Source organism: Thamnophis sirtalis, unplaced genomic scaffold, assembly GCF_051295495.1.
Source record: "Thamnophis sirtalis isolate CommonGarterSnake01/CBP01778 unplaced genomic scaffold, rThaSir2_p1.2 scaffold_3, whole genome shotgun sequence".
Taxonomy (NCBI): domain Eukaryota; kingdom Metazoa; phylum Chordata; class Lepidosauria; order Squamata; family Natricidae; genus Thamnophis; species Thamnophis sirtalis.
Window position 1 is genome coordinate 27296837 of NW_028261383.1, and position 25872 is coordinate 27322708.

Sequence of the window (25872 nt, forward strand, 5' to 3'; positions counted from 1 at the left end):
GGGCTCAATTGTAAGTCCAGGACTACCTGTATTAGGTAAGTTCCTTAGGATTCATTTGCTCCTTTGCCAACAGAAACTCCTCAATCTTCAGTTGTTGAGATGCTTTGAGGTGCTGCAGAGATCTGTTCTTTGCATTCAAAGCCACCATACCAGAGTTAAGTTTCCCTCCCCTTATTATTTATTACGTGCATCCTGCTTTTATTATTTTTACAAATAATTCAAGGTGGCAAACCTACCCAACACATCTTCGCCTCTCATTTTCCCAACAACCCTCTGAGGTGGGTGGGACTGAGAGAGAATAACACTGTTTTTCCTCCTTGCTTTAAGGCACTTTGCATTTTATTGAATAACTAAAAGTAACTTGAGTAAAAGAAGAAGCCAACCTGGTGTGGTGATTAAGAAATCAAGCTACAAGCCATGAGTTCTAATCCTGCCTTAGGTACAAGGCCAGTTGAGTGACTCGTCCTCACTCCCACTCAGGCCTAGGAAGTGGGCAATGGAAACCCACTCCTGAAACTTTACCAAGGAAACTGCAGGGAGATCGTCCAGGTAGCTACCAGGGGCCAACAATCTGAGGCAACTCAAAATTGGCTTCTATATTGAGATGGGTGTTATATTCAGTTTGGTCTAGTGGTTATGGCGCCAGGCTAGGAAGAGGACGACTCTGAGTTCAAGTCCTGCCTTAGCCATGAAAGCCAGTTGATAACTTTGAGCCAGTCATTCTCAAATAATGTATTTATTTAATAATGTAATTATTTTTACAATTCTATTAACAATCCTTTTTTACTTTTGGCTTGAGCCAGGTGACACATTTAGGGCACAGAGCGCTCATGTTTTGTATCTTGATAAAAGATAGTAGGTTTTATTTGTTCCTGTTTTCTGTGCATCTTCTGTTTCTATGTATTACACTGAATACATTTATTGGCATAAAACTGCAAAAGAAGGAACTACAATCCATGAGACATGTATAAAATTACAACCAGTAGTCCCACTGTTGAAGATAACTTACATAAGTATAAAAGACAGAAAAAATACTAGGATTTGTTTAAAATCAATGATCCTGTGAGGCTATAAAGCTTATATTGTGAATAATATTTGCTGAAGAATATCCTGAGTTATGGGCACATACAAAATCATTGATTGCAACTAACATTAAACAAGGAAACATGATCCATAAATGGGATGGAGACCTGTGACAAACATATAAAATCATAATTGAAAGGCTTAGCTCTAAGGTACCTTTAATGCTGAAACACCTGAACACATGATGCTAATGCCTATAAAGCTCCTACGACACTTTTTTTTATGCAGAGAAATAGAAATGATGATCAAGTTATTCCTTTATAGACTGATTGACTGATCAGGGGGGCAGAGAAGAATAAAGGAAGCTGAAGTAGCAAAAAGCTGAGGAATCTCTGCTTTAAGGGCTTTCAGAGATCCCCGCTTGGCAAATAGGGATTTTTCCAAGGTTTTGCCTATGGTTCTCCCTTCTTTTAGGGGAGTGTCAGGCAGGCACCTTCGTGCAAATAGAAACAGGGCCGAAGGGTCTCCCCAACCAAGAAAGCGTCTGAGAATGTATGGAGCAGAGTTCCTGTGCTGGCATCAAAGAAGCTCACTTGTCCCCCTTCGCAGTTGAGAGAGACACGGATCCTCTTGGGCTCCACATCCAACTTCAGAGCATCGTATTCTAATTTAGAGAAGGCCATGTATCCCGATTTGAATTTTCCAAAGTTCCACCACCTGGTCTGCTCATCAAAATTCAGTGTCTGGTTGGTAACCCCTAAAGACCATCCTCCTTCATCTCCTATGATTACTTCCCAGAAATTTCTCCCTGTTGAGAACGTCTGACAGCCAAGGAAATTACAATCTGAGACAGTATATTTTCCTTTAACTCGCTTAACTCTTCTGACACTTTTTTGATCTTTGGAGACATCAAAGCAGCCATGATTGGCTGTGCCTGGATCCAGAGTTACATTCGCTGTAAGGGGAAAGGAAGGAAGGGGAAAAAAATAAGAGCTTCAGCTTGAGGCCTATTTTGTGCCTCCACCCCCAAGAGCTTAACCCTCTAGCCTCTTGTGTGAATGGGGTTCAGCCTCCAAACACCCCCTCCAGGACTGGAAGACTCATTGTTTTTTTAAAGGACGCCTAAGCCATTGCCTGGTCAAGAGTCCTCCAACTTTGGCAACTGTAAGACTTGTGGACTTCAACTCCCAGAATTCCCCCGATGGGGCTGCTAGTCTCCAGGTCCCCTCTGCTCCCTTTTCTCCAAGAACTCCCCCACTATGTTTTTCCCATCCTCTGTTAACCTCCAAGCTGTTTGGCACCCCTCTGGCCTTCTTGTTCCATTTACTTAGGTTACCTTCCCCATCTTCCAGTCTATCTGACTCCACTTCAGTTACCACTAAGCTGCACCCCTTCAACATCCGTTCATTACCTCTACCGCTCTTGGCCCCTCTGTTCACTCTTCGTCTCTTGGCTACACTGGTCAATTCCCCTGGTCTCTAGTCTCCCATGTGACCTCCCCTCTGCTGATTGCCCTCCAGCTCCACCATGCTGGCTGGAGAACTCTGGGAACTGAAGTCCACCAACATAACAGTGGCCAAAGGTTGGAGACTCCTGGCCAAGTCCTTCAGGCACTTCATAGTGCTCCACCTCTTCCAGCCTCCCTGCACAATTCTCTTTAGCTTCCATCTTGCAGGTGAGATTAATGGGATTAGGAGTGAAGAGTGGTTGGCTTTGCCTTCACTGATTGTGTGAGACAGCCAAGGTTGAACAGGGACTCTACCTGGAGCATTAATTCAGAGGATCGGGCAGAACAAGAGGCTGCCATGTTTCAATTCTGAACTGGCAGAATCCAGAGGGAACTTGGGGCACATGATGGGATATGAGGAAGCTCCGTCCTTTTCTCTGCGAGCATCAGGGTGTCACAGGCATATACAAAAGGGGAGGATCTTGAAAGGGAAACCTCTGCTTCCACCAGTCTGATGGCCCACATGGAAGAGGCAATCCTGATGCTCCAACCTTGCTATTTCCTTGGACTCAGAGGACCTAATTTCTCTGCTCCCAAAGACCTCATCTCTCACCACCTTATAATCAGGCAGTAAAATCAACAAGATGTTATTAGCTTGATAGGAATTCAATATTCCTTTCATATTTTCCCATTTGTTCAGATATTTCATTCCACACCTGAAGATTTACTTCAGTTTTCTAGATGATGAGTAGAATGGAATGGAGAGGAGTAGGAGTAGAACAGAACAGAAAAGAACAGCAGCTTTATTTGGCCAATTGTGATCAGACACACAAAGATTTTGTCTCCTCTGCATTAGCTCATGTTGTACATATAAATGGCAAGTAATTCTTCAAAAATCATAAAATCATTAAAGTTTACTGCATAATCAAAGTCTTTAAGGTACCTAATCCTATATTTTTCTTTTTTGTTCATCTATGATGTTTCTCTTAAAGTTACTGGCATCAGAGGTTAAAATAGCAAGCGATTGCAATTCCTACAACTCATATTTACCTTTGTGTAGTTGAAGTCCACTTTCCAGAGTATCTGGGGAAGAAAAAGGAGGAATTCAGCATCTCATCACTGGAATTGGAGCACCAGAAGGGCCTCCCTTCAGATACCCTGGTTTGCTTTCCTTGGACTCAAATCAGGAAATAAGGAATATGGAAAGCCACAAGCCAAAATGCCATTGTTGCCTATATATATTCCATCAGGTATAAATATATTCTACTATATATTCCGTATAAAGGTAGTTCTCAACTATTTGTGTAGTGAAGTTACAGCGCCACTGACAAAAATGATTTATGACCAGTTCTCACACTTACGACAGTTGCAGCCTCCCCAGTCACATGATCAAAATTCGAGCCCTGGGAACCAGCTTGTATTTACCATGGTTGCAGCATTTCATGGTTCTGGGATTGTCCTCCTCAACCTCCCTGGGGAGCTTCTGACAGGCAAAACCAATGCATGAAGCCTAATTCCTTTATCAACCACGGTTCACTTAACAACTGTGATTTTCATGATTTTTTTGGTGGCAAAAACATTTGTAAAATGGGGGCACTGCTCATTTAACAACTCCCTTGCTTAGCAACTGAAATGTTCAGCTGAACTGAGGTCGTAAGTCAAGAACTACCTGTATATATTACATTATATATAAAATAAGTGGAAGCTGATTCTGCTTCCCAAGTGATCAGTGCACGTAGATTCGGGATGCAAAGAATACAGGTAGTGTCAACTTACAATCATAACTGAGCCACTGATCCTGAAATCGATCCCTCTTTGATACATGTGAAAACCAACAAGAATCTCTCTTGGATGCTCAAAATGTCATCCAGCATAAAACCTCAGCGGCTGTTTATTACCTCTCAATTTTTTCACGGCACTTTTCAGAAGCACAGTGGTATCACTGTAATCCCAGATAGTCCACTTAGGCTCTAGAAGTAAATCCTGTGGATTCTCATATGTTTCCTTAGCCTGGTACCTGGCAAGACAAAATAACAGAGTTGGAAGGGACCTTGTAGGTCATCTAGTCTAGGTGCTTCGAAACCGGCATGCATTTATGATAGTTGCATTGCTTGGAACAACTTACATCCTACAATGATATCTTGAAAACCATCAAACATCTTTCTCTTCTTGGGAAGGACTCAATAAATAAAATGGCCAAATTCAATCTAAACATCTGGCTGAGTGTGTGACAGACTATAACAATTCACCATATCAAATTATATTGCTAATTATATTGTGTTATCTGAGGAAATGTGTAAAAGGCCCTGAAATACAGTACGTTGTCTTTACATTCAAATACTGCGAAATACAAACGGCACTTTCCAAAATAGAAATACTGCTGGAGGAGCTGCTGATCTCTAAGACTATAAAGGGTGGATTTACTTACTTCTTCAAGATGCCTCCAATGTCCTGAAAAATAAAGAGACAAAGCATTTCCTATGCATAAAATTACATTCTTACATTCACATAATAAATGAATGAACTTCTGGACAATCAGACACCAACAAACATATAAACTACTTTCATTTTTGTCAGTGAAAAAAATCCCATTGCTCTTTTCCCCCCAGCTCTTCAACCTCTTTTGGAGAGGTATTGTTTTTACTTTTTTGCCTAAGAAAAATTATACCCCGGTTGAATCCAACACAATTACAATATTGGAAAAACAAAATAGTGAATCAATAGGATAAAAAAATCCCCTGCATTTATGCTTCCAGAATCAAGGCACTTTGGGAAATCCAAGTGGTTATAATCCTTTGTAGAAGGTCATCAGTGTTGGGTTTCTCCTGTCCCTGGAGATTAAGGGGAGGGGGAGATCCTACAGAAAACACCCACCACCACATCCCCTATTGTGAAGAACACAGATAGTGACCATTACTTTGAATTCTTGCTTCTCACATGGCCTGCTTTTTCTGTATTACATTATGTAGCCCTTAGCCGTTACAGGTAGTCCTTGACTAAATAGTTCATTTAGTGACCGTTCCTTTCCATAGAAAGAGCCAAAAAGATTTCTAAATGAGAGTTGAAAAAAAGATTTCGAACTTGGTCGAGTGCAGCCTGAATCCTACATGGAGACATGGAAAGATATATCAATCTCCACAAAAGAATGGATGGAAATAGAGATGGAGGTAGAAAAAATAACAAAATTGACTGGTGTAATTAGATATAACCCATTGTTTCTATTTGGAAGCTACTTCTAAATGTTTTGTTTGAGATTTTAAAAAAAGATTCTTGATTTTCCTTATTAGGCTAATCTGTTTTTCTAGACATGGCTAATAATGACTAAATTTGCAAAAATAAAAAGTTGAGGCTCTAATTATATTTTGTATTTTACTGTGCAGAAAAAAAGTTCAGAGACATTTTTTCCCTTTTTTCTTTATCCTACACTTCTTTCCTATTCTTATCTTTCTCCATTTCCCTATTTTCTCTATTTCCATTTGTACTTTTCACTATTTTAATTTTGACTAAATTTATGAAAAAGGGGGAAAAAAGGAAAGAGTCAAAAAGAGTATTCTGTGGAAGGCACTACAGCCATCTCCCAATACTTGAATGGCTGTCATAGAGAAAAGTGCATCGATTTAGTCTACGTAGCACCTAAGGGCAGAACAAGAGGCCCGGGGTGGAAGCTCATCACAAGGAGATCCAACCTAAAATAAGGAAGAATTTCCCGACAGTGAGAATGATTAACCATTGGAACAGCTTCCCTCCCAGAGTTCTGACTTGTCCATCACTGGAGGCTTCGAATAACACTTTGGACAACCATGTTTTCAGGATGGTATAAGGACTCCTGCCTTGGGCAAAGGATTGGAGTCCTCCAAGGTCCCTTCCAGCCCTAGGATTCTATGATCTCCACTTCCTGCCTGACCTGTAAGAGTTTGCTGACTGGCTGCTGAAGCTTCTCTTCTATCTCCTGGATGAGATGGTCAAGAGAGCAGAGTTCCTCCATGTGTTTGGCCAAACCTTTCTCCTTTCTTGCCATAATCTCCTTCTCCGTTTCTTCCATTCTAGTCAATAGAAGCTTCTCCTGTCCTTCTAACCAGAGTTGTAACTCTCTGAATTCAGATGCTACATTTTCTTTCTTTTCTTTGATGAGTTCCTAGAACAAGAAAGGAAAAAAGCAAAAGCAAACTTTTATTTTAATTATTTTATTTAATTATTTTTATTTTTATTGTTATAATAATGAAATGGATTCCTTGAAGAATCCAGGTGGGAGAATTTCCTAAAGAGAAATAACCCCTTTTTGATATTAAAAAAATACAGGGAGAAAAGGCTTCTAAAAAGAAAAAAAGGGCTCCAGTTTAAATGATCTCTCATGAAACTTTTCTTGGCAATCAGGGATTTTCAAAAAGGGGCCAGATAAATATTTGACTTCACAATGTTTTCCACAAGATGAAATATGGTTTCCATTAATTTATTAAGCAAGCCAAACCCATTGCATAAAACACAACTCATGGGATAGGTGCACTTAAACCCAACTGTGACTCATTCAGGCAATGGGGACATATAAGTCCCCAGGTTTTAACACTGTCTTTATCTTGAATTTCCTTTAAGTCAGAACTTGTACTAAAACACAGGCTGCCTGTTATTAAAGATGGCGGATGGGGTCCTCCTTCCTATTAGCTCAGAAGCTCCTCACCGTTGGATCAATACTTACAAGCATCTCCTGCACATTTTCTTCTGTGTCTCTTTTGTATGTAGCTATTTTTTCTTTCTGCTCCTTCTGAGCCTTCAGGCATTCCTCCACCTTCGTCTGAAGAGAAAATACAAGTTTTGAGTTTCTTTTTCACAAATAATTACATCGGAGGGAAGACCCAGTTGGAAGATATATGCAACCGTCATAAATACATGGCCGTTGGCAAGTGTCCAAATTTTGGTCCTGTGGCCACAGGGATGCTCCAATGACCATAACTGTGAAAAAGGGTTGTAAGTGGCTTTTTCCATTGCCGTTGTAACCTCAAACAATCACCAAATGAAAGGTTCTATGTCGAGTAATATTTGTAATGGTGACATATGGTGAAAAGATGGCCGACAGACAACACGCCTGGGGAAAGACACCCGAAGTGTTTTCCCCTGGACTGTAGCTCTTTCAGGTGCCAACAGAAGGAATCGACATTCTTATAGGACTCTCCTGGCTTAGGAAAAGTCCTAGAATTATTCCCCCAAATCCTCTGATACAGCAAAGGTCTGTAAGTAGCTTCAGGAGCTGTGCTTCAAAGCAGCCCCTGTGCTGAAAGCTGAGGAACTGGGTGGTGGAAGAAGCAGCAATTTTGGAATTTATTTTTCAAAGGGACAGTGCTTTGACTTTCACTTCTTAATCATTTTTAAAGACTATTAATCTTTATTAATGTAAAAGAGGTTTAAGAAAAGAGCCATTAGAAAGTTTTGATTTTAGAAATGTTGATAAAGAAATTTTTAGTGTTTTCAAATGGATGGGGGGGAAAGTATTTTTTCACTTTAAAGTTAGAGAATCTGAAACAATACAGTGAATTTTGTTAATATAAATGGTGGTCGTTTATAAAGATTATTAAGTGCAACTAGAAATACATATATCCACAGCAAGGAAGATAAAGTAGAAATAGTTAAATTGCTTTATTCAAAGAGGAGACTATATTTAATTATGTTTTTTATTTGGATATCACTTCTGGATTTTGTGCTTGTGATGAAAAATATGATTATGATTATTATTGTTGTTGTTGTTTTGCTGATTAGATTTAACCCGGGGGGTTGCCAGCTGGCACTTGCCGGCAGATGGAATTCGGAGGAGGCCTAGCCTGTGGGATCTAATAGGTTTTGGGTGGTAATTGGCAGAAGGTGGTCTCTCAAGTACCCAGGTCCAATGCCATGTAGGGCTTTATAAGTAACGACTAGCACCTTGAAGCATATCCGGAGACCAATGGGCAGCCAGTGTAGCTCGCGGAGGATAGGTGTGACGTGGGTGAACCGTGGTGCCCCCACAATCGCTCGCACGGATGCATTCTGGACAAGTTGAAGTCTCCGAACACTCTTCAAGGGCAGCCCCATGTAGAGCGCGTTACAGTAGTCCAGTCTTGAGGTCACGAGGGCGTGAGTGACTATTTGAAGGGCCTCCCGGTCCAGGTAGGGTCGCAATTGGTGCACCAGGCGAATCTGGGCAAAGGCTCCCCTGTTCACAGCCGACAAATGGTGTTCTAAAGTCAGCTGTGGGTCCAGGAGGACTCCCAAATTGCGAACCCTCTCTGAGGGGCGTATGATTTCACCCCCCAGACTGAGAGATGGAATAGGTAGCCAATCTTTGGGAGGGAGCATCAATAGCCACTCAGTCTTGTCGGGATTGAGTGCAAGCTTGTTCGTTCCCATCCAGACCCTGACAGCCTCCAGGCACTGGCACATCACTTCTATCGCTTCACTGAGTTGGCACAGGGCGGACAGATACAGCTGTGTATCATCCGCATATTGGTGGTATTTAATCCCGTGCTGGCGTATGATCTCATCCAGCGGCTTCATGTAGATGTTAAATAGGAGGGGGGACAGGACCGAACCCTGTGGCACCCCATAATTGAGGGGCCTAGGGGTCGACCTCTGCCCTCAGACCAACACCGACTGCGACCTGTCTGAGAGGTAGGAGGAGAACCACCGAAGGACGGTGCCTCCCACCCCCACCTCACGTAATCGTCCCAGAAGGATACCATGGTCGATGGTATCGAAGGCGCTGAGAGGTCAAGGAGCACTAGGACGGAGGCATGACCCCCGTCCCTGGCTCTCCAGAGATCATTGGTCAGTGCGACCAAAGCAGTTTCCGTGCTGTAGCCAGGCCTGAATCCAGACTGAAAGGAGTCTAGATAATCGGTTTCATCCAATGGACCACCGGAGCTGAGAGGCCACCACTTTCTCGACAACCTTCCCCACGAAGGGGAGGTTGGAGACTGGACGATAGTTGTTTAAGATGGCTGGATCCAAAGATGGCTTCTTCAGAAGGGTCTCACCACTGCCACCTTTAATGCGGGGGAGGAAGAACCCCTCCCGAAAGGAGGCGACTACTATCGCCTGGATCCAGCCCCATGTCACCTCCCTGCTGTTCGCAACCAGCCAGGAGGGACACGGGGCCAGCGCACAAGTGGAGGTACTCACAGCTCCCTTGGCCTTGTCCACTTCCTCAGGAGCGACAAGTTGAAACTCGCTCCATAAACTCTGCTCAAGACCTTCCCCCGGTACCTTGGCTGGCACCGTGCAATTGGAGTCCAGGTCTGTCCGAATCCAAGTGACTTTATCTGCTAGAAACTGAACAAATTCCTCAGCTCTACCTTGCAAAGGGTCATACGCGTCCCTCCCTTTCAAGAGGGAGCGGGTTATTCTAAGCAAGGCGGCTGGGCGCGATTCAGCGGATGCAATAAGAGCGGCAAAATGCGCACATTTCACCGCCCGTATTGCCACGAGATAGGCTCCGATATAGGCTCTCATCAGTGCTCGGTCTGACTCAGATTTACTGGCCCTCCAGCGGCGCCCTAGACGTCTTTTTTGGCGCTTCATCTCCCGGAGTTCCTCGGTGAACCAAGGGGCCCTCCTGGATCCACTACCTCAGAGAGGCCACAAAGGAGCAATCCGGTTCAGAGCCCCCGCCGCCACTATATTCCAAGCAGCAACTAAGGACTCCACCGGACTGTGGACGAGAGCGTCAGGTATTTCTCCAAGCGCCGTCTGAAATCCCATAGGGTCCATCAGGTGCCTGGGGCGGAACCACCTAATCGGTTCCTCCTCCCTACACTGGGGGATTGGTTTCCGAAAGTCAAGCCTCAGTAGGAAGTGATCAGACCATGACAAGGGGCAAGATCTTAATACCCCTCAATTCAAGATCACGTCTCCACTGCTCCGAGAGGAATATGAGGTCAAGTGTGTGACCTGCTGAGTGAGTCGAACCCCGGATTACTTGGGTCAAGTCCATGGCTGTCATGGAAGCCATGAACTCCTACGCCCCATCCGAGTGTTCACTGAGCGAAGGCAAGTTGAAGTCCCCCAGTACCATAAGCCTGGGGAACTCGACCGCCAGCTCGGCTACTGACTCGAGGAGCGAGGGGAGGGCTGTTGCAACGCTGTTGGGAGGAAGATACGTTAACAACAAGCCCATTTGACCCGCAAGGTCCAACTTCACCAACAAGGACTCACACCTGACAAGCTCCGGAGCAGGGATCCTATGAGGAACTAATGACCCTCGGATGATGATAGCCACTCCCCCACCCCTTTTTCTGGGGTCGCGGCTGGTGAAGCACCTGAAACCCTTCTGGGCACATTTCAGTGAGGGGGACTCCTCCCTCCGGGCCCAGCCAGGTTTCAGTAATACATGCCAGATCTCCCTCTTCGTCTAATATTAGGTCCCGGACGTGGGGAGCCTTGTGAACCACAGACCTGGCATTTAGCAACAACAGCCTGAGACCAGGGCCCTGACAACTCTCACCATCTGGCCTTGGAGTGGAACTAATGGGGCCGGAAGGAGGGATCGCTGTGACGTAGCGGACCCTCCTTCCCCGGCAATGGCTAGCCCTAAAGTTCCCGCCGTACCTGCCCCTCCCCGTCATGACCATAATGTTCCGGCCCACCCCCGTGTCCGTAGCCCCCATCCCCCCCCCGGTAGCCACCGCTCTCTCCAGCAGGCCATTTAAATCAAGCATTCTAGGACTGGGGTTGGGCCTGGGCCCCCTAACACTTCTGCAGAGCACTCAGTGGAGGAGGCGCCAGGTTGTAGTCCCAGTCCTTTCAAACATACACATCCATTTACTCAAACAATCCCCACTTAGCAGTTAAAAACACAAAATACAATAATAATAGGTTAATAAAAAGTGGGATCATTCACTCAGTCACACACATAACCCATGCACTCCCCACACAAGTTGAAAATTGTGCAACTGTGCAAAGTTCGTACAAGGCTTGTACTGATACGAGAGAGGAAGTCTTGATGCTCTTAATCTTTTCCTCTGCAAAGTCCAGCAAAGAGGGCAGAGTCCAAAAGCCTGCTGCACCTTGAAGCGTACCCGGAGATTGACAGGTAGCCAGTGCAGCTCGCGGAGGATAGGTGTTATGTGGGTGAAACAAGGTGCACCCACAATCGGGAGGGGTTACTAATTGTGCTGGAGGAAGATTCTGGAGTTCTGCTGCCTGTCGGACTACGCATGCGTGGGAGTTTCCCGCCAGGACTAACGGCACCGACATTCCATCTTCGTGATGCCTTTTGAAGTTATCTCGCACCTGACATTTGGGAGAATTATAATTGGACTGTAACTGTGATGCCAGGGGGAGGGGAATGGGCTATTCTATATATCAATCGCTTTCGCACCTAAATATTCAGATTTCGCTTCGCTATGCCTTTAATCATTTTTAATTAGTAAAAGTACACTTGATTTCCACACATGGAGTCTCGTGGTCTTTCTTTCCTAATTATTTAATGGAGAGGTGCTGACAGCGGGGTAATAAACCGGAATCTCAGCAAGGCCGGAGGTAGATTCGAAAATCCCAGCTCACTCCAAAATGGTGGTCCGGAGGACGAAGGCAGGGGAGGGGATGGTCGGAAAGCAAAGTGGCCGTAGATAGCAGCGGCAACAACAGCAAGAGCCGAATTATTATATACTAATTATATACTAATGTGTAAAAGTAAAAATCTGAGGCTGGATTGTTATCTTGTACTGTACTGTGCTAAAAAGAGTTGGAAGTCAACACTTTCTTTCTTCCCTTGTACCTCAAGCTTTCTTTCCCCCCCTCTTCCCCCTCTTCCCCCTCCCTTAATTTCCCATTTTTATTTTTATTTGTATTTTATACATTGATAAAACAATAAAAGCCATGAGGCAAAGGAATACTTGTAATGGCAGCAAAGTGAGCTGCCTGAGTCTCCTGGTCGCAGCCATCCCAGAAGCAACAGGTTAGGCACCGAGAACCCAAAAGTTGGGCTGACATGGCTTTGGCCTAATCCAGCAGGAGAGTTTTGGGGGATCTGCACTCAAGACTTTGGAGGGGTCTATGATGATCCTCCCCTACAGCAAATGTAGAAAAGTGTCATCGGAAAGAATGCCCAGTAGTGTCTCCTTCTCCACCTGATCTCCAAACTGCAGCTGGTTAATCCTCTTGCTGAGATTTAAATTGGATCTTCCTTGTTTTTCCTTAGAAAAAGGGAGCTGGCAAAGGGAGCCTATTTCCCTCTACAGGCAACTTCCACTGCTAAGCAAGACAGTTAAGTGAAGTTTTGTCTCATTTTCCAACCTTTCTTCCCACTGCTGTTAAGTGAATCAGTGCAGTTGTTAAATTAGTCACACAGCTGTTAAACGAATCTGGCTTCCCCATTGGCTTTGCTGATCAGAAGGTCACAAATGGACGTGACAATTGCCAAGCATCTGAATGTTGATCAGGGATGTCAACCTGTTTTTAAACAATTGCAGGCAGGGAGATAAGGGGTGGGATAAAGCAGGAAAAAGACTGCGAGGGCTGCCACTGGACGCCCCTCCGGAGCGATTCCTCCTGGCTGACTCCTACCTGGTATTCCGGGAAAGCCTCCTCCGCAGGGATCACCCAGTGGCCCCTGTGCTCTTTGGATCGGTCGCAGACCACGCAGATGAGGGTCTCGTGGTGCTTACAAAAGAGCTTGAAGGGCTCCCGGTGCTTCGGGCAGAAATTCCCACCTTCCTCCTCCGGATGGCCTCCGCATCGCCCGGCTACTTCAGCTATTCGCGCCAGCTGCCTAATGGGGAGGAGGCTGCGGGGCGCGAAGGTCTGTCTGCACTGGGGGCAGGAAGCCTCCGATTCCGACGACCCCCAACTGCGGGTCAGGCAACCTCGGCAGAAGTTGTGGCCGCACCGCGGGATGAGCACGGGGTCCTTGAAGAAGTCCAGGCAAATGGAGCAGGTAGCTTCTTCCAGCAAATCCTGCAGGGGAGCTTCGGCCGCCATCGCCGCCGCCTCCGCCGGGATAAGGAAAGAGGAAATTAAGTTTCGTTTCTTTTCCTGTAAATCAGGTGCCGCCTGTGGACTCTGCCCAGTTGGGAAACCGAAGTGAATTGTTGTTGCTCTTGCGATCGATCAGCTTCGCTGGCTTTTTAAAGGAAACAAAAAGTATTTTTTAAATAGAACAAGCAGGAAAGAAACTAACACTCACAGGACGGACCCCCCGACCAATTCTTATTGGCCCAACCAGCTCGTTAAAGGGGAAATTGTTTTTAAAACTGGGGAGAAGCAAATATTCTTGGGACGGACGTCATTTAGAATAGAACAGAATAGAATTCTTTATTGGCCAAGTGTGATTGGACACACAAGGATTTTGTCTTTGGTGCAGATGCTCTCAGTGTACATAAAAAGACAAGATACATTCGTCAAGAATCGTAAGGTGCAGCACTTAATGATAGTCGTAGGGTACAAATAAGCAATCAGGAAACAATATCAATATAAATCGTAAGGATACAAGCAACAAAGTTTCAGTCCCGCAGTCGTAAGTGGGAGGAGATGGGGGATAGGAATGATAGCAACAGTAACGCAGCCTTAGTGAAGGGTTTGACAGTGGCAAGGGAATTATTTCTTTACAGAGTGATGGCATTGGGGAAATAACTGTTCTTGTGTCTAGTTGTCAGTGTGCAGTGCTCTATAGCGTCATTTTGAGTGTAAGAGTTGAAACAATTTATGTCCAGGATGTGAGGGGTCTGTAAATATTTTCACACGCCTCTTTTCCACCCGTGCAGTATACAGGTCCTCAGTGGAAGGCAGGTTGGCCATAATTGTGTTTTCTGCAGTTCTTGTGACTTGTGGACTTCAACTCCCAGAATTCCTGAGCCAGCATCACTGGATATATACAGATGATTGTAGCGTGATGAATAATTGTAACACATCTACAGTATGATTCCATTACTTATGGATTGATGACTTGAGGGGAATTGAATGGGTGGATAACATCTTATAGGGCTTATTTAGGCTTTCTAAGTCACAATGGGGTCCCCGAAGGGACATGGACACTCCCCCACCCCCTCCTTTATCTTTCCTTTTCAGTGGTGGCACCTTGTTTATGGAATGCCCTCCCCAGAGATGGCACCCACACTGGCATTATTTTGGCACCAGGTGAAGATTTCTCTATGTTGGAAGGAAGGAAGGAAACTTTGGAAGAAAAATCCATCTGGTTCAGTTCCAAGCTGGAAGAAAGACGCTGAAAATAACATGGAGGCTGATTGGAAAGACAGTCCGTTTATTGATGAAGCAGAACCAGCAGCAGCATGTGGTTCTGGGACAGCTAACCAAATGGCTAAATGAGTAGATGGATCTTTATAGTTTCTGTAACTTTGAAGTTTGGGATTTGTGCAATATGGGCTTTGTGTTCTGAAAGGGTGTTGGGTAATTCTTGTGGATGATGGTTATGTCCTGTGTTAGATTTTTGGGTGAGGGGCTGCTTGCTCTAATCCTATCACTCTGGTTTTGTTAGCTGTCAAAATTGCTGTAAGGGATTTCGAAATATCCTGCCTTGAATTGACTTCTGCTGCCAGCATTTGCTTTGCTCATGAATGGAGCCATCTAGTTACTTGGCTTCCTCTTTCAATAAGCTCGTTATCTCCTTAAGTGCTGGCATCTGCTGAGGACTATTCAGAAAGACTTGGGGCTGCTTTCTGCCTCAAAGAACATGTTTTTTCCGTGTCTCCTTTGGGGAAATATAATATTTTGCCTCTATTAATATTCCCCAAAATATTTCATTTTTCTAGAGGGAGGGAGACAGACACAGAGGCAGAATCCAAGTCAACATAGGACTCCAGAAACCTCAGCCAAGCCACCAGTCCCTTTTCTGTGACAAATAGAATCTGTTAAAAAGAAGATGTTTAATTACCTCGCTGGGGAACATAAACCAGAAAGGGGTTGGGGTTGGGGATAGTACTGTTTATGCAGCCTAGAACTGTGTTGGATTTTTTGGCAGCTGCTGCACACTGCTGGCTCATATTTAAATGGTTGTCCACTAGGACTCCAAGATCCCTCTCACAGTTACTACTATTGAGCAAGGCACCACCTATACTGTACCTGTGCATTTCGTTTGTCTTGCCTAAATGTAGAACCTTACTTTTTTCACCATTGAATTTCATTTTGTTAGATAGTGCCCAATGTTCAAGTTTGTCAGCACCCTTTTGTATCTCAAGCCTATACTCAAGTTACTTTTGGTTATTCAATAAATGGTAGAGTTGATTAAAGCAATAAGGAAAACGTTGTTATTCTCAAATAATGTATTTATTTAATAATGTATTTCATTTTTACAATTCTATTAACAATCCTTTTTTACTTTTGGCTTGAGTCAGGGGACACATTTAGGGCACAGAGCACTTACATTTGCTATCTTGATAACAGATGGTATGTTTTGTTTTATTTTTCTGTTTTCTGTGCATCTTCAGTTTCTATGTATCCCATGGAGATACATTTATAGGCATAAACTTGCAAAAGAAGGAACTACAACCCACGAGACACCTATAATATTACAATCAATCCTACAATCAGTAATCAGATTATAATAGATAACCTCCGTAAGTATAAAAAGATAGAAAAAGTACTAAGATTTGTAAAACAAAATAAAAACCCTGTGAGGCCGTAAAGCTTATATTGAGTATAATATTTCCTGAAACCTTAAAATGGTTTGTTGGTTTATGACAATTATGTGTCAAAAGGAAACTGGTTAAAAAGGGGAAAGAAAAAAAGAGGGAAAGATTACAGAATATCCTGAGTTATGGGCACCTACACAATCATTGATTGCAACTAACATGAAACAAACAAGCATCATCCATAAATGGGATGGGGAGCTGTGATAGACATATAAAATCATGATTGACAGGCTTAGCTCTAAGGTACCTTTAATGCTGATAACACCTGAACACATGATGTTAAAGCCTATAAAGCTCCTAGGACACCTCGGCTTTTTTATGCAGAGAAATAGAAATCATGATCAGGTTATTCCTTTATAGACTGATTGACTGATCAGGGGGGCAGAGAAGAATAAAGGAAGCTGAAGTAGCAAAAAGCTGAGGAAAATCTGCTTTAAGGGCTTTCAGAGATCCACGCTGGGCAAATAGGGATTTTTCCAAGGTTTTTTCTATGGTTCTCCCTTCTTTTAGGGGAGTGTCAGGCAGGCATCGGCCTCGTACAAACAGAAACGGGGTCGAAGGGTCTCCCCAACCAAGGAAGGGTCTGATAATGTATGGAGCAGAGCTGCGGTTCTGGCATCAAAGAAGCTCACTTGTCCCCCTTCGCAGTTGAGAGAGACACGGATCCTCTTGGGCTTCTCATGCAAGTACCGATAAACGCGTCCTAATGTAGAGAAGGTCCAGTATCTCCATTGTAATATTCCAAACCGCCCGGTCTGCTCATCAACATTTGTTAAGTTCAGTGTCTGGTTGGTAACCCCTATATCCCATCCTCCTTCATCTCCTACAATTACTTCCCAGAAATGTCTCCCTGTTGAGAACGTCTGACAGCCAAGGACATAACAATTTGAGAAAATATATTTTCCTTCATCTGACCTAATTCTTCTGACAATTTTTTGATCTTTGGAGACATCAAAGCCGGCATGATTGGCTGTTTCTGGATCCAGAGTTACATTCGCTGTAAGGGGAAAGGAAGGAAGGGGGAAAAAGCAAGAGCTTCAGCTTGAGGCCTAGTTTGTGCCTTCACCCCCAAGAGCTTAACCCTACGGCCTCTTGTGTGAATGGGGTTCAGCCTCCAAACACACCCTCCAGGACTGAAAGACTCATTGTTTTTTTAAAAAACACCTAAGCCATTGCCTGGTCAAGAGTCCTCCAACTTTAGCAACTGTAAGACTTGTGGACTTCAACTCCCAGAATTCCCCCGATGGGGCTGCTAGTCTCCAGGTCCCCTCTGCTCTCTTTTCTCCAAGAACTCCCCCACTATGTTTTTCCCACCCTCTGTTAACTTCCGAGCTGTTTGGCACCCCTCTGGCCTTCTTGTTCCATTCACTTAGGTTACCTTCCCCATCTTCCAGTCTATCTGACTCCCCTTCAGTTACCACTAAGCTGCATCCCTTCAAGATCCGTTCATTACCTGTACCGCTCTTGGCCCCTCTGTTCACTCTTCGTCTCTTGGCTCCACTGGTCAATTCCCCTGGTCTCTAGTCTCCCATGTGACCTTCCCTCTGCTGATTGCCCTCCAGCTCTGCCATGCTGGCTGGAGAACTCCGGGAACTGAAGTCCACCAACCTTACAGTGGCCAAAGGTTGAAGACTCCTGGCCAAGTCCTTCAGACACTTCATAGGGCTCCACCTCTTCCAGCCTCCATGCACAATTCTCTTTAGCTTCCATCTTAAAAGAGCCAAGGTGGCGCAGTGGTTAAAATGCAGCACTGCAGGCTACTGCTAGATCAGCAGGTCAGCGGTTCAAATCTCACCGGCTCAGGGTTGACTCAGCCTTCCATCCTTCCGAGGTGGGTAAAATGAGGACCCAGATTGTTGGGGGCAATATGCTGACTCTCTGTAAACCGCTTAGAGAGGCCTGAAAGGCCTATGAAGCGGTATATAAGTCTACTGCTATTGCTATTGCTATTGCTATCTTGCAGATGAGATTAATGGGATTAGGAGTGAAGAGTGGTTGGCTTTGCCTTCACTGATTTGGTGAGACAGCCAAGGTTGAACAGGGACTCTACCTGGAGCATTAATTCAGAGGATCAGGCAGAACAAGAGGCTGCCATGTTTCAATTCTGAACTGGCAGAATCCAGAGGGAACTTGGGGCACATGATGGGATATGAGGAAACTCCGTCCTTTTCTCTGCGAGCATCAGGGTGTCACAGGGATATACAAAAGGGGAGGATCTTGCAAGGGAAACCTCTGCTTTCACCAGTCTGATGGCCCACATGGAAGAGGCAATCCTGATCCTCCAACCTTGCTATTTCCTTGGACTCAGAGGACCTAATTTCTCTGCTCCCAAAGACCTCATCTCTCACCAACTTAAAATCAGGCAGTAAAATCAACAGGATGTTATTAGCTTGGTAGGAATCCAATATTCCTTTCATATTTTCCCATTTGTTCAGATATTTCATTCCACACCTGAAGATTTACTTCCGTTTTCTAGATGATGTGTAGAATGGAATGGAGAGGAGTAGGAGTAGAACAGAACAGAAAAGAACAGCAGTTTTATTTGGCAAGTGTGATCAGACACACAAGGATTTTGTCTCCTCTGCATTAGCTCATGTTGTACATATAAATGGCAAGTAATTCTCCATAAATCATAAAATCATTAAAGTTTACTGCATCATCAAAGTCTTTAAGGTACCTAATCCTATATTTTTCATTTTTGTTCATCTATGATGTTTCTCTTAACGTTACTGGCATCAGAGCTTAAAATAGCAAGCGATTGCAATTCCTACAACTCATATTTACCTTCCTGTAGTTGAAGTCCACTTTCCAGAGTATCTGGGGAAGAAAAGGGAGGAATTCAGCATCTCATCACTGGAATTGGAGCAACAGAAGGGCCTCCCTTCAGATACCCTGGTTTGCTTTCCTTGGACTCAAATCAGGAAATAAGGAATATGGAAAGCCACAAGCCAAAATGCCATTGTTGCCTATATATATTCCATCAGGTATAAATATATTCTACTATATATTCTGTATACAGGTAGTTCTCAACTATTTGTGTAGTGAAGTTACAGCGCCACTGACAAAAGTGATTTATGACTGGTTCTCACACTTACGACAGTTGCAGCCTCCCCAGTGACATGATCAAAATTCGGGCACTGGGAACCAGCTTGCATTTAACATGGTTGCAGCATCTCATGGTTCTGGGATTGTCCTCCTCAACCTCCCTGGGGAGCTTCTGACAGGCAAAACCAATGCATGAAGCCTAATTCCTTTATCAACCACGATTCACTTAACAACTGTGATTTTCGTGATTTTTTTGGTGGCAAAAACATTTGTAAAATGGGGGTACTGCTCATTTAACAACTCCCTTGCTTAGCAACTGAAATGTTCAGCTGAACTAAGGTCGTAAGTCAAGAACTACCAGTATATATTACATTATATATAAAATAAGTGGAAGCTGATTCTGCTTCCCCAGTGATCAGTGCACGTAGATTCGGGATGCAAAGAATACAGGTAGTGTCAACTTACAATCATTACTGAGTCCCTGATCCTGAAATCGATCCCTCTTTGATCCATGTGAAACCAACAAGAATCTCTCTTGGATGCTCAAAATGTTATCCAGCGTAAAACCTCAGCAGCTGTTTATTACCTCTCAATTTTTTCATGGCACTTTTCAGAAACATAGTGGTATCACTGTAATCCCAGATTGTCCACTTAGGCTCTAAAAGTAAATCCTGTGGATTCTCATATGTTTCCTTAGCCTGGTACCTGGCAAGACAAAATAACAGAATTGGAAGGGACCTTGTAGGTCATCTAGTCTAGGTGCTTCCAAACCGGCATGCATTTATGATAGTTGCATTACTTGGAACAACTTACATCCTACAATGATATCTTGAAAACCGTCAAACATCTTTCTCTTCTTGGGAAAGACTCAATAGGTGGATAAAATGGCCAAATGCAATCTAAACATCTGGCTGAGTGTGTGACAGACTATAAAAATTCACCAAATCAAATACTGCTAATTATATTGTGTTATCTGAGGAAATGTCTAAAAGGCCCTGAAATACAGTATGTTGTCTTTACATTCAAATACTGCTAAATACTAATAGAACTTTCCAAAATAGAAATACTGCTGGAGGAGCTGCTGATCTCTAAGACTATAAAGAAAAGGGTGGATTTACTTACTTCTTCAAGATGCCTCCAATGTCCTGAAAAATAAAGAGACAAAGCATTTCCTATGCATAAAATTACATTCTTACATTCACATAATAAATGAAGGAACTAATGGACAGACACCAACAGACATATAAACTACTTTCATTTCTTTAATTAAAAAAATCCCATTGCTCTTTTCCCCCCAGCTCTTCAACCTCCTTTGGTGGTGTATTGTTTTTACTTTTTTGCCTAAGAAAAATTATGCCCCAGTTGAATCCAACACAATTACAATATTGGAAAAACAAAATAGTGCATCAATAGGATAAAAAAAATCCCCTGCATTTATGCTTCCAGAATCAAGGCACTTTGGGGAATCCAAGTGGTTATAATACTTTGTAGAAGGTCATCAGTGTTGGGTTTCTCCTTGCCCTGGAGATTAAGGGGAGGGGGAGACCCTACAAAGAACACCCACCACCACATCCCCTATTGTGAAGAACACAGACAGTGACCATTACTTTGAATTCTTTCTTCTTGCATGGCCTGCTTTTTCTGTATTACATTATGTAGCTCTTGGCCATTACAGGTAGTCCTTGACTAAGTAGTTCATTTAGTGACCGTTCCTTTCCATAAAAAGAGCCAAAAAGATTTCTAAATGAGAGTTGAAAAAAAGATTTTGAACTTGGTCGAGTGCAGCCAGAATCCTACATGCAGACATGGAAAGATATATCAATCTCCACAAGGGAAGAATGGATGGAAAAAGAGATGGAGGTAGAAAAAATAACAAAATTGAGTGGTGTAATTAGATATAACCCATTGTTTCTACTTGGAAGCTGCTTCTAAATGTTGTGTTTGAGATTTAGGTTTAGGTTTAGGGTTAGGTTAAGGGTTAGGTTTAGGGTTACGTTAAGCGTTAGGGTTAGGTTTAGGGTTAGCGTTATGTTTAGCGTTAGGTTAAGGGTTAGGTTTGGGGGGGTTAGGTTTAGATTTACGCGTTAATTTTAACTTTACCGCTCACAGCGTGCTGTTTTCGTCGCGCTGTGATGACGTCACGTACGCGCTTTCGTCGAGCGCGCTTTAGTCTACCACGGTTTTGTGGTGGAACCTCTTGATTTTCCTTATTAGACTAATCTGTTTTTCTAGACATGGCTAATAATGACTAAATATGCAAAAATAAAAAGTTGAGGTGGTAATTTTATTTTGTATTTTACTGTGCAGAAAAAAAGTTCAGACACACATTTTTTCCCTTTTTTCTTTATCCTACACTTCTTTCCTATTCTTATCCTTCTCCATTTCCCTATTTTCTCTATTTCCATTTGTACTTTTCACTATTTTAATTTTGACTAAATTTATGAAAAAGGAAAAAAAGGAAAGAGTCAAAAGGAGTGTTCTCTGGAAGGCGCTACAGCCATCTCCCAATACTTGAATGGCTGCCATAGAGAAAAGTGCATTAGTCTCCTAGCACCTAAGGGCAGAACAAGAGGCCCGGGGTGGAAGCTCATCACAAGGAGATCCAACCTAAAATAAGGAAGAATTTCCCGACAGTGAGAATGATTAACCACTGGAACAGCTTCCCTCCCAGAGTTCTGACTTGTCCATCACTGAAGGCTTCCAATAACAGTTTGGACAACCATGTTTTCGGGATGGTATAAGGACTCCTGCCTTGGGCAAAGGATTGGAGTCCTCCAAGGTCCCTTCCAGCCCTAGGATTCTATGATCTCCACTTCCTGCCTGACCTGTAAGAGTTTGCTGGCTGGCTGCTGAAGCTTCTCTTCTATCTCCTTGATGAGATGGTCAAGAGAGCAGAGTTCCTCCATGTGCCTGGCCAAACCTTTCTCCTTTCTTGCCATAATATCCTTCTCCGTTTCTTCCATTCTAGTCAATAGAAGCTTCTCCTGTCCTTCTAACCAGAGTTGTAGCTCTCTGAATTCAGCCACAACATTTTCTCTCTCTTTTTTGATGAGATCCTGGAACAAGAAAGTACAAAAGCAAATGCAAACTTTTATTTTAATTATTTTACTTAATTATTTTTATTGTTATAATAACGAAATGGATTCCTTGAAGAATCCAGGTGGGAGAATTTGTTAAGGAGAAAAAAAACCTTTTTGATATTAAAAAAACACAGGGAGGGTGGAAGGTTTCTAAAAAGAAAGAAAAAAGGCTCCAGTTTAAATGATCCCTCATGAAAATTTTCTTGGCAATCAGGGATTTTCAAAAAGGGGACAGAAAAATATTTGACTTCAGAATGTTTTCCACAAGATGAAATATGGTTTCCATTAATTTATTAAGCAAGCCAAACCCATTGCATAAAACACAACTCATGGGATAGGTGCACTTAAACCCAACTGTCACTCATTCAGGCAATGGGGACATATAAGTCCCCAGGTTAAGAACAAGTTCTCTGCCCTAACACCGTCTCTATCTTGAATTTCCTTTAAGTCAGAACTTGTACTAAAACACAGGCTGCCTGTTATTAAAGATGGCGGATGGGGTTCTCCTTCCTATTAGCTCAGAAGCTCCTCACGGTTGGATCCATACTTACAAGCATCTCCTGCATTTTTTCCTCTGTGTCTCTTTTGTATGTAGCTATTTTTTCTTTCTGCTCCTTCTGAGCCTTCAGGCAATCCTCCACCTTCCTCTGAAGAGAAAATACAAGTTTTGAGTTTCTTTTCCACAAAGAATTACATCGGAGGGAAGACCCAGTTAGAAGATATATGTAACCGTCATAAATACATGGCCGTTGGCAAGTGTCCAAATTTTGATCCTGTGGCCACAGGGATACTGCAATGACCATAACTGTGAAAAAGGGTTGTAAGTTACTTTTTCCATTGCCGTTGTAACGGCAATCACCAAATGAAAGATTCTATGTCGAGGAATATTTGTAATGGTGACATCTGGTGAAAAGATGGGCAACAGACAACACGCCTGGGGAAGGACACCCGAAGTGTTTTCCCCTGGACTGTAGCTCTTTCAGGTGCCAACAGAAGGAATCGACATTCTTATAGGACTCTCCTGGCTTAGGAAAAGTCCTAGAATTATTCCCCCAAATCCTCTGATACAGCAAAGGTCTGTAAGTAGCTTCAGGAGCTGTGCTTCAAAGCAGCCCCTGTGCTGAAAGCTGAGGGTTGTGGAAGAAGCAGCAATTTTGGAATTTATTTTTCAAAGGGACAGTGCTTTGACTTTCACTTCTTAATCATTTTTAAGGACTATTAATCTTTACTAAGCTAAGAGAGGTTTAAGAAAAGAGCCATTAGAAAGTTTTGATTTTAAAAATGTTGATAAAGAAATGTTTAGTGTTTTCAAATGGATGGGGGGGAAAGTATTTTTCACTTTAAAGTTAGAGAGTTTCCAAGTTTCCAAGTTTAATAAAATTTGTATGCTGCTCACTCACTCTGGGCGGCTCACAGCAAGACAAAGAAACAATTAATATTTAAGAATAAGATTCAGAGAATCTTATACAGAAAGAATACAGTGAATTTTGTTAATATAAATGGTGGTCGTTTATAAAGATGCAACTAGAAATACATAGATCCACAGCAAGGAAGATAAAGTAGAAATGGTTAAATTGTTTTATTCAAAGAGGAGACTATATTTAATTATGTTTTTTGTTTGGATATCACTTCTGGATTTTGTGTTTGTGATGAAAAATATGGTTATTATTATTATTGTTTTGCTGATTATATTTATTGTTATAGAAATGACTAATTATATACTAATGTGTAATAGTAAAAATCTGAGGCTGGATTCTTATCTTGTACTGTGCTAAAAAGAGTTGGAAGTCAACACTTTCTTTCTTCCCTTGTACCTCAAGCTTTCTCCCCCCCCTCTTCTCCCCCCTTAATTTCCCATTTTTATTTTTCTTTGTATTTTATACATTGATAAAACAATAAAAGCCATGAGGTAAAGGAATACTTGTAATGGCAGCAAAGTGAGCTGCCTGAGTCTCCTAGTTGCAGCCATCCCAGAAGTAACAGGTTAGGCACTGAGAAACAAAAATTTGGGCTGACATGGCTTTGGCCTAATCCAGCAGGAGAGTTTTGGGGGATCTGCCCCTCCGCAGCGATTCCTCCTGGCTGACTCCTACCTGGTATTCCGGGAAAGCCTCCTCCGCAGGGATCACCCAGTGGCGCTTGTGCTCTTTGGATCGGTCGCAGACCAGGCAGATGAGGGTCTGGTGGTCCTTACAAAAGAGCTTGAGGGGCTCCCGGTGCTTCGGGCAGAAATTCCCACCTTCCTCCTCCGGATGGCCTCCGCATCGCCTGGCTACTTCAGCTATTCGCGCCAGCTGCCTAATGGGGAGGAGGCTGCAAGGCGCGAAGGTCTGTCTGCACTGGGGGCAGGAAGCCTCCGATTCCGACGACCCACAACCGAGAGTCAGGCAGCCCCGGCAGAAGTTGTGGCCGCACCGCGGGATGAGCACTGGGTCCTTGAAGAAGTCCAGGCAAATGGAGCAGGTAGCTTCTTCCAGGAAATCCTGCAGGGGGGCTTCGGCCGCCATCGCTGCCGCCTGCGCCTGGATAAGGAAAGAGGAAATTAAGTTTCGTTTCTTTTGCTGCAAATCAGGTGACCGCCTGTGGGCTCCGCCCAGTTGGGAAACCGAAGTGAATTGTTGTTGGCTCTTGCGATCCATCAGCTTCGCTGGCTTTTTAAAGGAAACAAAAAGTATTTTTTAAATAGAACAAGCAGGAAAGAAACTAACACTCACAGGACGGACCCCCGACCAATTCTTATTGGCCCAACCAGCTCGTTAAAGGGAAAATTGTTTTTAAAACTGGGGAGAAGCAAATATTCTTGGGACGGACGTCATTTAGAATAGAACAGAATAGAATTCTTTATTGGCCAAGTGTGATTGGACACACAAGGATTTTGTCTTTGGTGCAGATGCTCTCAGTGTACATAAAAGGACAAGATACATTCTGTTGAAAGAAATGTCCTTCTGGGTTCAGCTCCAAGTGGGGAAGAAGACACTGGAGTCATGGAGGCTGTTTGGAAAGATGGTTTATTGTTGGACAGGGCCACATGGCTTGAGCCCTGACCAAAAAAGATGATCACATGCTTTGATGTAGGTGGAGAAGAAGTGAAGGACTGAGGAAGGAGCTTGCTAGGCTTTTTATACCCTGTTTAGTCCCACCTCTCTGTTTCCTGTTCCTGTGTAAGAAATGTATTCTGATTGGTTGTCAGACTCCTATGGTGCCATGCATGGGGCTACTCTAGGCTGTGATGAGTTCTCAGATGCCTTGTGATCAGTTGAGTATATTATCATGCCTTTTGGTAGTTGCTGGTGAAGTCTTTATTATGTAAAGTGGGCTAGCCTGGCTAGTCTTAATGGTCCATTCATTGGGGATGGGCAGAAAGCTACAGGCAACTATTCTGTCTTTTAAAACATGTTTCTTTCTTTTCACATCCAGAGAAATATTCTGCCTTTTCAATATTTCCTAGGATATTTCATTTTTCTGGGAGAGGGCTGGATGATAACTTCCCACAATTTGTCAAGAATCGTAAGGTAGAGCACTTAATGATAGTCGTAGGGTACAAATAAGCAATCAGGAAACAATATCAATATAAATCGTAAGGATACAAGCAACAAAGTTTCAGTCCCGCAGTCGTAAGTGGGAGGAGATGGGTGATAGGAACGATAGCAATAGTAACGCAGCCTTA

The 25872-nt window shown here is 43.3% G+C and overlaps 2 protein-coding genes across 3 annotated transcripts; both read right to left on the minus strand.

Moving 5' to 3' along the window:
• Positions 1 to 874: 874 nt before the first annotated feature.
• Positions 875 to 13577, minus strand: LOC148047723 (E3 ubiquitin-protein ligase TRIM11-like). The gene is made up of 7 exons (XM_087711762.1): positions 13001 to 13577; positions 7164 to 7259; positions 6375 to 6605; positions 4899 to 4921; positions 4369 to 4487; positions 3521 to 3553; positions 875 to 1978 (listed from the first exon to the last, which is right to left on the minus strand). The coding sequence occupies exons 1-7, from the start codon at positions 13412 to 13414 to the stop codon at positions 1494 to 1496; spliced, it is 1401 nt and encodes a 466-aa protein (XP_087567888.1). The 5' UTR covers positions 13415 to 13577; the 3' UTR covers positions 875 to 1493.
• A 2588-nt stretch (positions 13578 to 16165) lies between these two features.
• Positions 16166 to 24812, minus strand: LOC148047724 (E3 ubiquitin-protein ligase TRIM11-like). Of its 2 annotated transcripts, none has more exons than XM_087711663.1 (7): positions 24299 to 24812; positions 22757 to 22852; positions 21951 to 22181; positions 20248 to 20297; positions 19712 to 19830; positions 18865 to 18897; positions 16166 to 17077 (listed from the first exon to the last, which is right to left on the minus strand). In XM_087711663.1, the coding sequence occupies exons 1-7, from the start codon at positions 24710 to 24712 to the stop codon at positions 16587 to 16589; spliced, it is 1434 nt and encodes a 477-aa protein (XP_087567789.1). In that variant the 5' UTR covers positions 24713 to 24812; the 3' UTR covers positions 16166 to 16586. The 2 variants fall into 2 exon arrangements, with proteins under 2 accessions (XP_087567789.1, XP_087567790.1); XM_087711664.1 differs by having other exon boundaries at positions 20248 to 20270; positions 24299 to 24795.
• Between the last annotated feature and the right edge of the window lie 1060 nt (positions 24813 to 25872).

Coding starts and splice junctions, on each gene's coding strand:
- LOC148047724 (XM_087711663.1), bottom strand. CDS start 24,712: ATGGCGGCCGAAGCCCCCCTGCAGGATTTCCTGGAAGAAGCTACCTGC. Junction 22,853..24,298: donor AGGCTTTCCCGGAATACCAG/GTAGGAGTCAGC, acceptor TTTTCTCTTCAG/AGGAAGGTGGAGGATTGCCT. Junction 22,182..22,756: donor AAAAAATGCAGGAGATGCTT/GTAAGTATGGAT, acceptor TTCTTGTTCCAG/GATCTCATCAAAAAAGAGAG.
- LOC148047723 (XM_087711762.1), bottom strand. CDS start 13,414: ATGGCGGCCGAAGCTCCCCTGCAGGATTTGCTGGAAGAAGCTACCTGC. Junction 7,260..13,000: donor AGGCTTTCCCGGAATACCAG/GTAGGAGTCAGC, acceptor TTTTCTCTTCAG/ACGAAGGTGGAGGAATGCCT. Junction 4,922..6,374: donor CAGTCAGCAAACTCTTACAG/GTCAGGCAGGAA, acceptor TTTATTTTTCAG/GACATTGGAGGCATCTTGAA.